The sequence below is a fragment of the Sorex fumeus genome, unplaced genomic scaffold (assembly GCF_029834395.1).
Source record: "Sorex fumeus unplaced genomic scaffold, SorFum_2.1 ptg000008l, whole genome shotgun sequence".
NCBI classification, from domain to species: Eukaryota; Metazoa; Chordata; class Mammalia; order Eulipotyphla; family Soricidae; genus Sorex; species Sorex fumeus.
Genome location: NW_026606065.1, coordinates 89,005,765 through 89,021,461, shown reverse-complemented (window position 1 = coordinate 89,021,461; position 15,697 = coordinate 89,005,765). Strand labels below are relative to the sequence as shown.

At 44.5% G+C, this 15,697-nt stretch overlaps 1 protein-coding gene across 1 annotated transcript; it reads left to right on the top strand.

Annotated features, from left to right (window-relative positions):
- Positions 1 to 3,911: 3,911 nt before the first annotated feature.
- RFXAP (regulatory factor X associated protein) lies at positions 3,912 to 13,094 on the top strand. The gene is made up of 4 exons (XM_056109090.1): positions 3,912 to 4,402; positions 4,453 to 5,068; positions 10,255 to 10,362; positions 11,702 to 13,094. Exons 1-4 carry the CDS (start codon positions 3,912 to 3,914, stop codon positions 11,810 to 11,812), a joined length of 1,326 nt encoding a protein of 441 aa, XP_055965065.1. The 3' UTR covers positions 11,813 to 13,094.
- Positions 13,095 to 15,697: the final 2,603 nt, after the last annotated feature.

Genomic DNA, 15,697 nt, shown 5'->3' with positions numbered 1-15,697 from the left:
GTTGATTCAATAAATGATATAGCTTGAAGAAATAATATTTTAAACATTAATCAGCCCTTGTGTCACACAATATAGAAGAGCATTTCACCCTTCACTTGTAAATAATTCCCCTCATTCTTCTCCTTCTTTTAAAAGCCTTTGTTTTAGTGTTCTCCCTACTTTAACTACCTTCTCCCCCTACATCACCTGTTCTGTATTAGATACACAATAGTCTGTTTTGTTTTAGCTTATCCTAAACTATTTCTGTTCCAGTATGCCCCCATGTCTCTGCTCTTTTCTGGTCTCACAAACTCTAATCTTCAATTCATTTTAGAAGATGAAGGTATTTGACTAATTCATTCTACATGCCATCCTGGTTATGCCTTAAAATTAACATTTGGGGCCAGAGAGACCGTACAGTCTCAAACCCAGGGTCCAGGTCATTGCTTTCACCACTGAGCAGAATTTAAGAAGACATACAGAAAAGCAAAAGAAAGTTTTATTGAAGGTTTAATACATGCTCTAAGGGAGACAGAGGGAAGTCAAAATAGACCTGATCAGAGAAGAATGAAGTCTGAATACTTCAAAGAGTTTTTTTTTTTCTTTCTAACGTATCATTGGATCGATAGCATATTGGCTAGGGCATTTGCCTTGCATGCAGCTGACCTGGTCGACCCAGGTTCAATTGCTCCACCCCTCTCCGAGAGCCCGGCAAGCTATGGGGAGTATCTCTCCCGCAAGACAAAGCCTGGCAAGCTTCCTGTGACGTATTCAATATGCCAAACACAGTAACAAGTGTCACAATGGAGACGTTACTGGGCCTGCTCGAGCAAATCGATGAACAATGAGAGGACAGTGACAGTGACAGGATCTTGTTTTATATTAACTGGATCTTATTTTATATTAACAGTTTTTCTTTTTCTTTTTTATTGAATCACCATGAGATAGAGCATTACAAAGTTGTTCATGATTGTGTTTCAGTCGTACAATTTTCCAACACCCATCCCTCCACAGGTGTAATTTCTCAGCACCAGTGTACGAAGAGTTTTTTCCTAAGCATGGAAATTGATATTCATGAGCAAAGAAGGGCTTTTCTAAGAAAAGTCAGGCTCTGAGTGAAAATTTCTTCACATTGATGTCACCGTCTTTTTACACCATATTTTCTATTTTCAGAACTATCATAGCATCAGATGGGGTGGGAGGTGGGTGGTAATTTCCTTACAATCCCATTATAGTGAAGCAAAAGTTCGTGTTGTGGGCAAATTCTGCGGCATCTTCAGTCTCTTGCAGTTCCAAATAGTTCATCCACATGACTTCTGTGGTTCCTGTGGTTAGGAAGAGGTGCCAGGAGAGCTGGTCAAAAGGGAGGTGTCAAAGGATCCAGATGGACCCTTCCCTGCTGGCCTTAATACCTACCTCATTCAGGTTTCTCTGGGGAACCATTATTTCTACCCAGAATAAGACTACCCTAAGCTGTTTGAAAGAAGGCTGTATTCTTATTCATATTGATATTTATTGAGCCTACAGAGCTATATTACTAATAGAAACACAATAAGTGTTCATTGAAAAAATAATTTACATATTGAGTGAAAAAGACAAGACACCACAAAAACACATACTGTGATCAATGATATTTAATGAAATGTTCTGAACATGCAATGGATATAGATTAGTGAATGTCAGGGCTGTGGGAAGGAAGAGGAGAGAAAGAATGAGGAGTGACAGCCCAGCGGTACAAGGACTCTTTTCAAGTTGATTTTTAAACAGTGTTCTAAAGTTACGGTTATGACAGCACTCAATAGGAGAGAGATAACAAAAGGGAATTCCCTGCCACAGAGGTAGGGTGGGATGGGGGGAACGGAGGGTGGGAGGGATACTGGGATCAGTGATGGAGGAGAATGGGCGCTGGTGGAGGGATGGGTCATTGTATAACTGAAACCCAAGCACAAAAGTTTTTAAGTCTACAGCTGTACCTCATGGTGTTTCACTAATAAAAATTTTAAAAAAAGATAGCACAATATAAAAAAATAATAAAGTTACGGTTATGGTAATGGCTCCACAACTCTGTATAGAATCAGAAAGAATGACTTGAACACTTAAAGTGGGTGAACTTCGTGGTATGTAAGTTATACTTCAATCAAATTTTCAAAGGTGGAATAAATGTTTCAAAGGAAAGGTAGAGACAATATTAGCCTACATATCTGTGCATATTTTTTCTTTTTATGTTTTTTTCTTTTCTTTTTCTTTTTTTAATGAATCACCATGAGATACAATTACAGATCTACAAATTTCGTGATTACGTTTCAATCATACAATGATCAAGGACCCATCCCTCCACCAGTGCCCATTCTCCACTACCAACGTTCCCAGTATCCCTCCCACCACCATCCCCATCCCCCCCTCCGCCTCTGTGGAAGGCACATTCCCTTTTACTTTTTCTCTCCTTAGGGTGTTATGGTTTGCAATACAATAGTAAGTGACCAGCATGTTTGGTCCATGGTCTACTTTCCGCAGGCATCTCCCATCCTGAGCAAGCCCTCCAGCATCATTTACTTAGTGACCCCTTCTCTATCCCAGCTGCCTTTTCCCCCAGCATGTGGGGACAGCTTCCAGGTCGTGGAGCAATCTTCCTGGCCCTTATCTCTATTATCCTTGGGTGTTTTGTCTATACATATTTTAAGGGTAAAATTTCACTGTCTTAAATTTTGTTGCCACACAACTACCACAGGTACAATCTCTCTACATGGTCCATTGGCTACTCCCCACTTCAATCCCTTCCCTCTTCCTCTGTAATCACAGCTTTACAGCCGGGGGACATTGGCCTGATTTTCCCCTTCATTTCATCTGTCCAGTGCTTTGCTTCTCACATATGAGTGGAGTAACTGAATAAATCTAAAACCCTAGTTCCCAGGACGGGGGTCTATCACTTGCCTTGCATATGTGATGCCCTGGGCTTGATATCTAGCACTGCAAAACAAACCAACAGCATAATTTCCATCCTTGATAAATTATCAAAAGTTTTGCAAATTATAGCTTTATACTTTCACTTACAAATAAAGTTTATGTAAAAAAATACACAAGTCACGATTTCATCCAACTATTGGGTGGGGGAATGTAACGTAAGTCACAAAAGGGAGGGGAAGCAGAATAATGGATAATGGGTGATGTGCAACCCTTTACCTACAAATCTGATGTTATACTTTATGAGGCAATGAAGGCGCGTTTCCAGTTTAATATTCACCTCTAGCTCATTGCATTCTTCCCATTTTCACAACGAACTTTCATCAATGGCGTCAGCACACCATTGACCCATGTGCACTTTTGGCCTATGAGAACGCGCAGGTTCAGAAAGGCTGTTATCAGCAAGCCTTGATCACAAGGATCAGGGCCAGTGATTGCTCCTTCTTCTGTGTGTCTCTTTAATGGGAGAGAGAGAGAGAGAGAGAGAGAGAGAGAGAGAGAGAGAGAGAGAGAGAGAGCGCTCAAGGCACCGAATAAGGGCAAACAGGCTGGGCACATGTCCACATGCTTTGCTCGTTGGCCCCCCGGGTTGCTCTCCAGAACTACAAGATCCCTGAGCACCGCTGTGAGTGACCCCAAAATAAATAAATAAAATGGAACGGGTGGACAAGGCAGGTAACTCCCAGGAGCACGTGCCTTGCATGCTGCCAGTGTTCATTTTAATCCTCAATACCACAGCCCCAACCCCCCATCCTCCAGCCGCCTCTCAGAGCCGGAAAAAGCACCAGAAGTGCAACACGAACCACCAGTCAGAAAGCCCCAAGCACCCCCAATCGCTCCCATAGAGAATGAAAATAAAGCGTCGCCGGGGAGCTGAGCATGCGTCTCTCTCCAAACACGGACTGTGCACGACCGGACTGCGTGCTGGATGGCCAGGGCCGGCCAGCTTTTGCAATCGATGGGAAGAGGGAATGAGCCGAGAGAACAGGGCCGGTCTGTCGGGGGCGGGGCGGCACCTGTTCCTGCCTGGCATGGGGATGCACCCAGTTTCAGCAGAGCAGCGGTTCCAAGCAGCTGTAGACCGACGCCTGTTTTCCCTAACGTCGGTCCAAGGCTCCTCTACCCCCACGTTCATCGTCCACAAGACCGGCTGTTTCAGATCGACCTTAGAAGTGAAAAGTCCGGTGCGTTTCCAGGGGCGCGGGGCTGCGGGTGGGGAACGTCATTTGTTTCAGGGCCGGAACAAACGGGAGGCCGGAGGCCGGCGCCGCGAAACGCCCGCGCCCCGCCCCGCCCGGCACCTGCGCAGTCCCCGGCGCGCGGCCGCCCGCCCCCGCCCCGCGCCCGAGCGCCCGGCCCGGCTCGGGGCGCGCAGGCGTCGGCGGAAGCGCCTGCGCCGGCCGCCGTCGCCGCCGCCTCCGTTTCCTCTCGCCGGGGCGCGCAGGGCTGAGCGGGCCGGCAGGTGGGCGGGCAGGCGCGGGCCGCCGGGGGCCCCGCGCGCGCGCTCGGCAGCACGGAGGCGCCGGGAGCGGCCGAGGCCGCGGGGCCGGCGGCCGGCGGTGGCGCGCCCCGCCCCGGCGCCCCCGCGCCCGCCCCGGCCCCGGCCCCGGCCCCGGCCCCGGCCCCGGCCCCGGACTCGCGGTTCGCCCTGCTGGTGATGCGGCCGTGCGCGGGCCAGGACGAGGCTGCGGCGGCCGCGCTGGGGGGCAGCGGCGGCCGGGGCCAGCCCGGGGGCCACCCGTGCGAAGCGGCGGGGGACGGCGAGGAGGAGACGGGGGAGGACGACGCGGACCTGCTGGACACGTCGGACCCCCCCGGGGGTGGCGAGAGCGCGGCGAGTCTGGAGGAGCTGGAGGACGACGAGACCCACTCGGGGGGCGAGGGCGGCGGCGGCGGCGGGGCAGCCCCGGCGCGGGGCGGCGGCGGCGGGGGCTGCGTGAGCAAGACGTGCACCTACGAGGGCTGCCGCGAGACCACCAGCCAGGTGGCCAAGCAGCGCAAGCCGTGGATGTGCAAGAAGCACCGCAACAAGATGTACAAGGACAAGTACAAGAAGAAGAAGAGCGACCAGGCCCAGAACGGCGGCGGGAGCGCCCCGGCCAGCGGCTCGGGCAGCGTCAAGCTGGAGGTAGGGGGGCCGTGGCCGGGGAGGGGGGCGAGGAGGACCCGCGCTTCCGCCGGGGGCCCATTCCAGCATGCCCAGGCCTGCCCGCCTGCTCGGAGGGCCGGCGGGCGTGAAGCCGAGAGTTAGGAAGGGCTTGCCCGAGTTGTGAAAAGTTCGTGCAGATCCTCCTTGGGATGGATGAGGCCATTCGGTGTGTGCAGGCGATGGGACACGGAAGGACCGGGCGAGGGGTGTGATTCGCCACTCAAGAGACGGGCGCAGACCCGTAGGAACTTCGGTGAATCGCGTGCTCGGAGGACGGTGATCGCTTCCCTGGCCACTGCGCTCTTCTGTGGCTGTGTTCTGCATCCCTAGTCTCTGCACCCTGTTCTGCTTCCTCTGCTCCGAGTACTTAGTGCTCTGTTCTCAGTGTTCTGTTCTAGTTCCTGGCTTAGTACCTGTTCACTTGTTTCGGCGTCACAGTTAGGGGTGCCCAGGTCTTACAGCAAGGATCATGCCAGTCAGTCCTCGAGGGACCAGGATGTGATGCCGGGGATCAAACTAGGGTCCACCGTGTGCAAGGCAGGTGCCTCCTCCGTACTGCTCAGGGGTTATTCCTGGTTCTGCACCCGGAATCACTCCTGGTGGTGCTCAGGGACCATATGGGATGCTGGGGATCAAATCCTTGGCACCACCTGGAAGCGGCCTACCACTGTACTATCACTCCAGCCCCTGGTTCTTAATATTCTAGTTCTCAGAACTATATTTTCAGTGCTTTTTCTCAGTACTCCCACTTAATATCTTGTTAGACTCTTTTCCTCTATACTCCATGCCTACAACCCTGTTCCTAGTACCCCATTTCATAGTATCCTGAAGAAAAAAAATTATTAATAATGGAGGGTAAGTCTCAAGATACGGGGGTTGCTTCACTCAAGCACAACTGAAGGTTAATTCTGTACTCCAGGGCGCCAGAGAGTACAGCGGGTAGATGCATGCCTTGCAATGCTGCCAACCTGGGTTCGATCCCCAGCACCCCATTGGGATCCCCCAACCCATACCAGTGGGTGTGGCCCAAAAGCCAAGTTGGATTTAGGACAGCAATTCCCCCACCTTACCAGTTGCTGACTGTGTGACCTTGAATCGTCTTTCTTCGCCTGTTAAATGGTTGTTTTCTTCATGTTGGGAATTTGTGAAATAATTCCATGTTGAGAATCAGTCTATTCAATAGATCGTGGAGTAGTTTTATACTTGGAGGCAGATATTTCACCTCGTGTTTTTCTCCTTTTAATAAATGGTGTGATCCTCCAACACAGAGGGAAAGTATACATGGCTGTTAAAAGGGATCCAAGTGTCTGTGACCATGGTGTTTTGAGTCCCCGGCACCAGATATGGTCCCTGAACACTGCTAGGAGTCACGTGAGCACAGAGCCAGGGTAGACCCTGAGCACCCTCTGCTGTGCCGGCTGCCCCCCAAAAGAAACATAGACAACAGTCAAATCTAGTCATGTAAAGTTATATATATTTGGAGGAGTTTGTTTAAAAGGCCAAAGAAATAGTACAGGGATCAAGGTGCTTGGTTTGCACACAGCTAACCTGGGTTGGATTCCCGAATCCATAGCACCACATAGGGTCTCTCAAGCACCCCCAGAAGTGACCCCAGAGCACAGAGGCAGGAGTAAGCCCTGAGCACTGCAGGATGTGACCCAAAAACAAAGCAGCAAAAAAAAAGGTGTGATCCTGAAAATAATTTTTTTAACTGATAAGATGTTCTTTAGTGTATTCTTTATTTTTTAAATTTTGTTCACTTACTTTTGGGGTTCGGGGATCTTAGATTTAGAACCTCTTCTGTATTCCTGCAAAATTGCATATTTTAGGGGCCAGAATGATAATAGAGTGGGTAGGATGGGTAGGATTTTTTTTTTTTGCATACCGCCAAACCCGGTTTGATTCCTGACAACCCCATACGATCCCCCAACTCATACAGGAGAGATACTGAGCACAGAATCAGGAGTGAGTCCTGAGCACCGCACCGTGTGGCCACCACTACCACCCCCTTATAAAAAGGGGGGGGCATATTTTACCAATTCTTGAACTGTAAGAAATTATAGCATCTCACTACAGAATGAAAACTAAGAAAGTTGGTTTGTTTGTCCTTTGTATATTTTAGTGGCATCTACCCATTCACTTCGTATTTGTTTACAGAGGGGTAGTAACTTCAGGATATATTTCTTATCGTTAACTTTTTAAAACTCCACAGTCACAGCTACAGTTCGAGGAAAAATATGTATAAATGACAAATAGATACTGAATTAGTGCCTCTCCACCTCTCACAATGAATCTTACTAGTATTCATGTTCTAAAATAATCGGGGTGCTTTTTTTAGAGAAGAAAACGACTCCTATAAGGAATGACCCGCTATAGTGGTATATCGTATTTTGGAGCACTTTACTAGTACTGAAGTTTTAAGAACTCTAAGTATTTTGTTGAACTGAGGGTAAAGAAAATAATATTCCTAGTCAGGATATAAAAAGCCAGTTATATAATGTCGGTTTAGTGCTGGAGAGGATAGATCCTTGCAGTACGAGATGCCCTGGAATGGCACTGCTGAGAAAAAGCCAAACTGATTGTAAGCCGAAGAGGATGACTTAAGAGTTAGTTCTTCATCAGCCAGGTTGCTCCTGTGTTAGGCACTGTACTAAGCTGTCAGCGGGCTCTCCAAAGCAGTGAGATCAGTTCATGTCTTACGTGAAAATTGAGGCATTGAGGCAGCCATCCCAAACAATCTTCCCTCCACACTATACTGCTTCCCCTGGGATTTTGGTAAGTGAGCAGAGAGAAGAGCCTGTTGTAGGTTGTAGCAAAGGAAAACTGGGGCTATGAAAGACCCCGAGGAAGGCAGTCGGTGAAAATGGACTATTGGTGGAAACATCCATGAAAGATGAATCTAGAGAGTTTGAAGCCAAATTTTGTATGCTACTGAATACCAAGCGGTGGGATTTGGGTTTGGAGTTTCGCAGTGAAAGTTTCTAGTTGGGGAGTAACAGTAACAGTAGGACTGTGGGAGTGAAGTTAATGACTTTTGATGTCTCTGCTTGGTGTCAACAGATTAGAAATTGGGGTATTGAAGGTATTTCTTACACATCAAGGTTACTTAGGAATAGATATAAATGTAATGTAGATATAATGTAAATGTAGTCTCTAAAAGTTGCCCCTATTATCCTGAGGGATGGGAGTCATTATCATTTAATATCCAAGAGGTTCTAGTTTGAAAGAAGTAGATTTATTTTGCATGGTTCTGAACCAATCAGGACTTCTTAGGTGAAAATTACAAGGAATATGTAATACAGCTGAACCTAAGTTAAAGCTGCAATAATGGTAGAGCTGTTCAAAAGCAGTGGAATGCCTGAAAAGCTGAAACATTCCTCAGAAAAAAAGCACTGAGAACTTTTGTAAAGGAAGTTCCAACATTTGCAGAAGTTTGGATTAGATAATTCAAGGCAGTTTCCACCCTGTGTTACTAATCTGGGTCTTCATAATGCCATGGCGCGGTGAGAATAAAGATTCACGGTATTTCACATTTTGTACACGTAAACATGAAACAAAGTACCATGAATCAGCTAACTATAAAAAGAGAAGGCTGAAGAGATTTTTTGTAGTTGTTGTTGTTAGAACCCTCTTTTTACAACTTTTTTTTTTTTTTTTTTTTTTTTTTTTTTTTAGTTTTTGAGGATTAAAGTGTTTCAGAGTTGAAAGTGTTTTCAAACCCATTGGTAGACTTCTCATAATGAAAAGATTAAAGGGATGTTCTGTTAGGCAACTCAGAGACCAGTGGAGGAAGACCAGATAGCTTCACGAATAACCTGTGTGGAGGGAAAAGAGCTCTGCTGCCTGGTAATACATTTGCTTAGTCAGAACTCTCTACTGTGGTTAATATTATATCATGGTTTTGTAAGGTAAAAGGTAAAGGCCCTCCCGTTGATCGTCGATTTGCTCGAGCGGGCCCAGTAACGTCTCCATTGGAGACTTTGTTGTTACTGTGTTTGGCATATCAAATACTCTCGGTAGCTTGCCGGGATCATGGTTTTGTGTGATTCAAAATGTTTCTGTTAACTACAACATTTTCTTAGGCCAGAAAAATATAAGTGTCCTACCAGGTAACTGGAAAGACACATTTGTGCTGCTGATTTTAGTAACCAGTCATCAATATTCAGGCTTCATACGTGTTCCACCACTGAGTCTCACAAGTTGGGCATTTGAGGACTTAGCCGTTTTGTCTCTACTAGTTGCAGATTATTTATACCCCATACTTTGCAATCTTTTCTAGTCCAGTTTGCCAGTTTTTTTCTTAGTACATTTTAAATGTTGAAAGTTTTTTTATTATCTCATGGTGATTCAATAAAATTTTTTAAAAATTTTTTTAAAGTTTTTTTATTGATTGCTTTTTCTTATTCAGTTTTTGGGCCACAACCCAGAACCAGCAGTGTTCAGGACTTACTCCTGGCTTTGTACTCAGGGATCACTCCTGGCTGTGCTTCAGGGGACATTATGGGCTGCCAGCAAGACAAGCACCTGCCCACTTTACTATCTCTCCAGCCCCTTTCAGTTGTTCTTTTAGGCAACCTTTTGCTGTCCTCCAGGCTTATTGCTGGTTAATTGAAGGAAAATTATCAAGAAAGTCTTAGCAACATATAAGTCGCACATGAGTTTATATATCCTATCCAAAGGCAAGCTCAATTTGTTTTTTACCTGATTAGCTTTTTATGAAAAGAATTTCGATTTCCATTTGCCATTATGGGCAATAGTGAAAATAACCCTCGCAGAGCTCTTAGTTCCCCACTCCTACCCACCCACTTGGTGTTTCAGGATTTTTAAGACCCGGTAGGGTGAGGATGTTGATAGAAAATTAACTGTCGGCAACTTGCCTCTCATTGTTCCAGGGTGGTTTTTTTTTCTTAGTTTTTTGGGCTGTACCCCAAAGTGCCCAGATGTTGCTCCTGGCTCTACACTCAGGAATTATCCCTGACAGGCTTGGGGGACCATAGTGGATGCTGGGGATGAAGCCCAGGTCAGATGCTTGCATGGCAAGCACCCTACCTGCTGTACTACTCTCCAGCTCCTTGCTTTTGACTGTCAAGTCCCATGGGAACTAAGCAAGAGCGAAGAGAAGCAAAGATCTGGTCATCTCACTGAAAGATTATCTTACATTTCAGGAAAGTACAGATAATATACTCTCCATTGTTAAACAAAGATCGGGATCTTTTGGAGATAGACCTGCAAGACCAACCCTTTTAGAACAAGTGTTAAATCAGAAAAGACTGGTGAGTATCAGTAAAGTCATTGTGTACCTCTTAACCGGAGTTGTTATATGTGGCACTGTTTAGATGTTTGTGGTTATCAGAATTGAATTATGCCTCTCCCAACACAACTAAACTCAAAATGCCCTCCTCGGACTATATGGAAAGGAGCACTTTGAATTGTCTTGACTAAAACTTGAGTAGCTAAGCAAGATAAGGGGGTAGCGGTCTTGGTGGAGGGGAGAGAAAATGCGTCTGTGTATCTGTCGCTCCATCCAGAGATCAACCCACAGCCGCATGTACACAAGGGATGTGCTCTACCGCTGATGTGCTCTACCACATAGGATGTGCTTTTGAAACATTTCCTTGTACTGAATTCTGGGTCTTTGATAGAGCTAGGCAGTTATTGTACACTCTCAAGGAAAGTTGGGCAGTTTTCACAGAGAAGTTTCAAGCGAAACTACTAGATACACAACAAATAAACTGTGTTATAATGTTAAGTAATTATTTAATTTCAAACATGTTTCGTTTTGCATAACTTTTTGTACTCTATTAAGTTGACTCTTTGTAATTTGTTGAGCCAAGGTTGTTTTCTCGTCAGTTTATAACTATTAATAAAAACAGTATCCATAGTCTTAGAGTCATTATACAGTTACCACTAAGTTTAAAATGATGGTTTTAGAGCAGCTGTTTTCTGAAAATCTGGCAACCTGCTAACATGGTGTATATGCCAACACACAATTTTTCACTTCTGAAAGAATGCCAGAAATTTGAGTTTCGGGGCAAAAGAGGTCAGTGGGCTCCTGCCTTGCATGCAGGAGGCCCAGGTTTGAATCCCCACACTGCACGTGGCCCTTTGAGCACACTGGAGCTGTGACCCCCAAAACAAAATGAAGTGTGAATTCTGGTCCTAGTCTTCATGTTTGATATACTTCCAAACTCACACTTGAATGCTGTTTGTACTGATGGCCCCCTTTCATTTTTCCTTTGATTCCGAGATCACTGTTATTCTTTGCTGTTTGTTTGTTCATGTTTCACAAAGAGCATATATGATATCATGGCATGTAAATAAAATTCATTTTCTTTGTATGGAAAGTCACCGGTAAGATCAGGCTTCCTCCATTATTATTGTTAGGATTAAGTATTTTGGTGTATTTTACATCATGTTTTACATCATATTTTATTCTGATTAGTTGAAGTTTAATAAAGGCACATCAGATGCCAACATGAGTTGATTTCAAGCATGTTTCGTTTTGCATGCATAGTGTATCTGTAAATATATAGCAGTTTCATTGCACAGGTACAGTCTGACCTGTTACATCACCTTAATGCTGTTAATAAATATATTTTTCTTCCATTTAAGTCATTATTAAGAAGTCCTGAAGTGGTGCAGTTTTTACAGAAACAGCAACAACTGTTAAATCAGCAAGTTTTGGAGCAGAGACAGCAACAATTTCCAGGAACATCAGTGTGAAGGAATTTATCAAGAAGATATACTTGCTTTTTAATCTTACTGTAATAACTGAACGTATTTTTTTATACTAAAGATAAGTGGGTAAACTATGCCTGTTGGTCATAAAGTCATTTTTCCTGTTATTGTATGTGTGCATTTGGGATAAATAAGTACTGTTCTTTGTGCATTTATTCTTTTCAGATTACCACTGGGAGAAATCTGCCTGTCTTTTCAAAGTAATATGTAATTACAAAATTTTTAAACAAATATTCCTCTTCAGTCATTGTTTACTGGAGGTAATGAAGCAGTTACTTTCTGTGGAAGTCAAGAAGTTAATAGATATTAATCTTGGATCATTGCGCTCATTGGTTCTCATCAAGGGGCAGTTGGAAGTGTATGTGTATATTCTTAGGTTATCCCAGTGACTTTGGAAACTGCTAGCTTCAGGGAGTGGCCCAGGAATGCTTAGTGTTTTGTAGTATCTGGAATTAACCACAATACTAATGATATTCCTTAGGAAACACTGGCAAGCTACTTGTGATGATAAAATACGGTTGAGTCACCTAGAATTGGGTTCTTGTAATAACCTTTTCCTTGCAGTTAAGACTAATGTTGTCAAAGAAGTAAGCCTATTTTATACCTATAAGGAAACTGATCACTGTTAAATATGCGGAAATTAGGACATGCATCTCTCTAGAACTATACTGGTGAAACCTAAGGAAAGAGGGAAGTACACTGCAATGAGTGATCTCCTAAAGTTGGCTTCTGTAACTTCATGTTACCTCTTGATGTTGATCTCTTTTAGCACACTCTCATAGGTTGAATTTGTGAGCATAGTGTCTGTTTCTCATCCCAGAAATACTTGGACAGACTTTTTAATACTCATTTCTTTCTCAAGAAGAGATGTTGACAATAAGAATAATACTGGAGCATTTTGTAAATGTTTTTCAAAATAATGTGATTTTAAGACCAATTTCTAAGTAATGTTCAAATAATGATGGATTAGCTATATAAGTATATTTTTACTTGTATCTTCGCTGAGGTAAATCTTAAAATCCAAACCTAGTAAGAGTAATAAGTCACGTTTTAAGATGTTTTCAGTGTTAGGACATTAAATGTATTTGTCTCAAGTTTAACTTTACAAACACCTATTGGTGTCTTGGTTTTTTTAAACTTTTAAATATTTAAGTCACATTTGTTTTAAGAAGTGCTTGAGAAACAGAAGGATCTCGTGTGTTTTATACCTGCATATCTGTGCAAAGATGCTTTTACCAAAATTATTATTAAAGTATACTTGTTTACCACTGAATTGTTGATTCTCTTTTTTTATTGAATCACTGTGAGCTACAGTTACAAAGCTTTCATGTTTGAGTTTCAGTCATACAATGATAAAACACCCATCCCCCACCAATGCACATTTTCTACCACCAATGACCCCAGTATCCCTCCCCGCCCACCTCCCATCCCACCCCTCCCCCTCTTACTCTCTCTCATGGTTTGCAATAAAGATACTGAGAGGCCATCATGTTTGGTTCTTTTATCACTTTCAGCACACATCTCCCATCCTGAACGATCCCTCCAGCCGTCATTGACTTTGTGATCCCTTTTCTATCCCAGCTGTCTTCTCCCTCAGCTCATGAGGCAGGCTTCCAACTGTGGAGCAATCTTCCTGGCCTTTGTCTCTACTGTCCTTGGGTGTTAGTCTCATATTGTTATTTTATATTTCACAAATGTACTTACTCTAATTTTGAGTTGCTTCACTCTGAACACAGAGGAATTCATTTGTATATGTTCTGGTTTTTTTTTTCTTTCTTTCTTAAGGTGTTAGGTGTTTAATTGAATCCCTAAAATAAAATAACTTTTTTTTTTTTTTTGCTTTTTGGGTCACACCTGGCAATGCACAGGGGTTACTCCTGGCTCTGCACTCAGGAATTACCCCTGGTGGTTCTCAGGGGACCATACGGGATGCTGGGAATCGAACCCGGGTTGACCGCGTGCAAGGCAAACGCCCTACCCGCTGTGCTATTGCTCCAGCCCCATAAAATAACTTTTAATGATGAAAAAGTACTCTTACATTGCTTCAAATGAAATAGGAATAATAGGAAATGAACGTCAGAGGTCAGTGAGAGCTGAATGAATGGAAAAAATATCCAAGTTTTATATATCAATAAGCAGTAAGATTCTTGTTTGGGGGTAGATTTATTACACTGTGCCCCCAGTTTGTACTCTAACTTATAATCGTGACTTGTACAATGTGACTTTATCATCTCTTCCATCCAGAGGTTGAATCTGGGGGTCAGGGAGATTACTCAAAAGGTTGGAGCACATACTCGCATGGGGGAGCCCCAGGTTCAGTATCTGACACCACCTGATTTCTTTAGTGCCACCAGGTCTGGCTCTGCACTTAAAGAAAATGTGGACGGGCCCGAGAGAGTACAGCGGTAACAGCGGTAAGGCACTTGCCTTGCACACAGACAACCCAGTTTTGATCCCCAGCGCTGCATATGGTCCCTTGAGCCCCGCCAGGGCTTGTGATCCCTGAGCACACCAGGAGTAAGACCCAAACACAGTGGAATGTGTCCTGCATAGCCCCCTAAAAGGGGCGGGGGGCACAGAGAGAGAATACAGCAGGTAGGGTGCTTCCCTTGTAAGTAGCCAATACAGGTTCAATCTCCGGCTCCCCATATGGTCTCCTGAGCCTTGCCAGGAGTGATCCCTGAGCACCATTGGGTGTGCCCTGTAGCACTGTAGCACTATCCTCCCATTGTTCATAGATTTGCTCAAGCGGGCACCAGTAATATCTCCATTGTGAGACTTGTTACTGTTTTTGGCATCGAATATGCCACGGGGAGCTTGCCAGGTTCTGCTGTGCAGGCGGGATACTCTTGGAAGCTTGCTGGACTCTCCAAGAAGGACAGAGGAATCAAACCCGGGTTGGCCACGTGCAAGGCAAATGCCCTACCCGCTGTGCTATTGCTCTAGCCCAGGTGTGCCTTAAATGAAATAAAAACAAAGCTGAGTTTGTTTACCCGTCTCCTAAGTCTAGAGAACTAGACTTGATGTTAGCCAGTAGATGACTAGAAAATCATACTCGGCTGTCTCAGAGTCTTGCAAAGGTTCTGAACACTTCCACTTGCTTTTCTAAAACCCTACCCAGCTACCATAATGACAAGTCCAGTTCAACCTAACTTGTTGCACAGTGAGATACATCGCCCAGTCACCTCTCCTGTACCAACTAATCTGGTAAAGACATAGAACTAGGCTATTCCATTCTGAGTCCCAATGCAACCTACCAGCAGACCACAGACACTGGCACCGCAGTCAAGCCTCCACAGAGCGGAACATAGCCAGCTGCCTTGCAGATTTGTGAGCAGTGATGCTTGTAACTGTAGTCCAGATTTTGGGATGTTTTTTATGCAGTGTTTGGAGAAATGGGTAACTGATCCATGTAGCTTTTATAGTTACTGTTCCATAACAAGTAGCCCCAAAATTTAGTAACTTAAACAATTTGTCATTCTTCTAGTTCTGTACATGGCTATTGTAACTAAAATCTCCCACCACATATGATCTTGTGCAATGTGGTCCATTAAGATCCAGATTTTATTCTTCTGTCCCCTTGAACCTGGGCAAGTTCTGTGGCTGCCTTAATGAAATAAGGCAGAAGCGATGTTCTGCTGGTTTATTTGAGGCTAGAGGATAGAATATAGAAAAAGCATAAATGTATATTTTAGTAATAATATAGAGTCCACATCTTCCATTTTCTGGCAAAACCAGAATAGAAATTTGTTACTATGGGATGGGCAATTTGATAGGAGCTTAAGGGGAAAGAGCAAAATTAAAGAGAATTTATGTCCATAAGAGGAAGAGCTGGTAGCCTGGTGCTGGGGTCACACACACACTTGGCCG

Coding starts and splice junctions, on each gene's coding strand:
- RFXAP (XM_056109090.1), top strand. CDS start 3,912: ATGAGCCGAGAGAACAGGGCCGGTCTGTCGGGGGCGGGGCGGCACCTG. Junction 4,403..4,452: donor AGGGCTGAGCGGGCCGGCAG/GTGGGCGGGCAG, acceptor CGCGCTCGGCAG/CACGGAGGCGCCGGGAGCGG. Junction 10,363..11,701: donor TGTTAAATCAGAAAAGACTG/GTGAGTATCAGT, acceptor CTTCCATTTAAG/TCATTATTAAGAAGTCCTGA.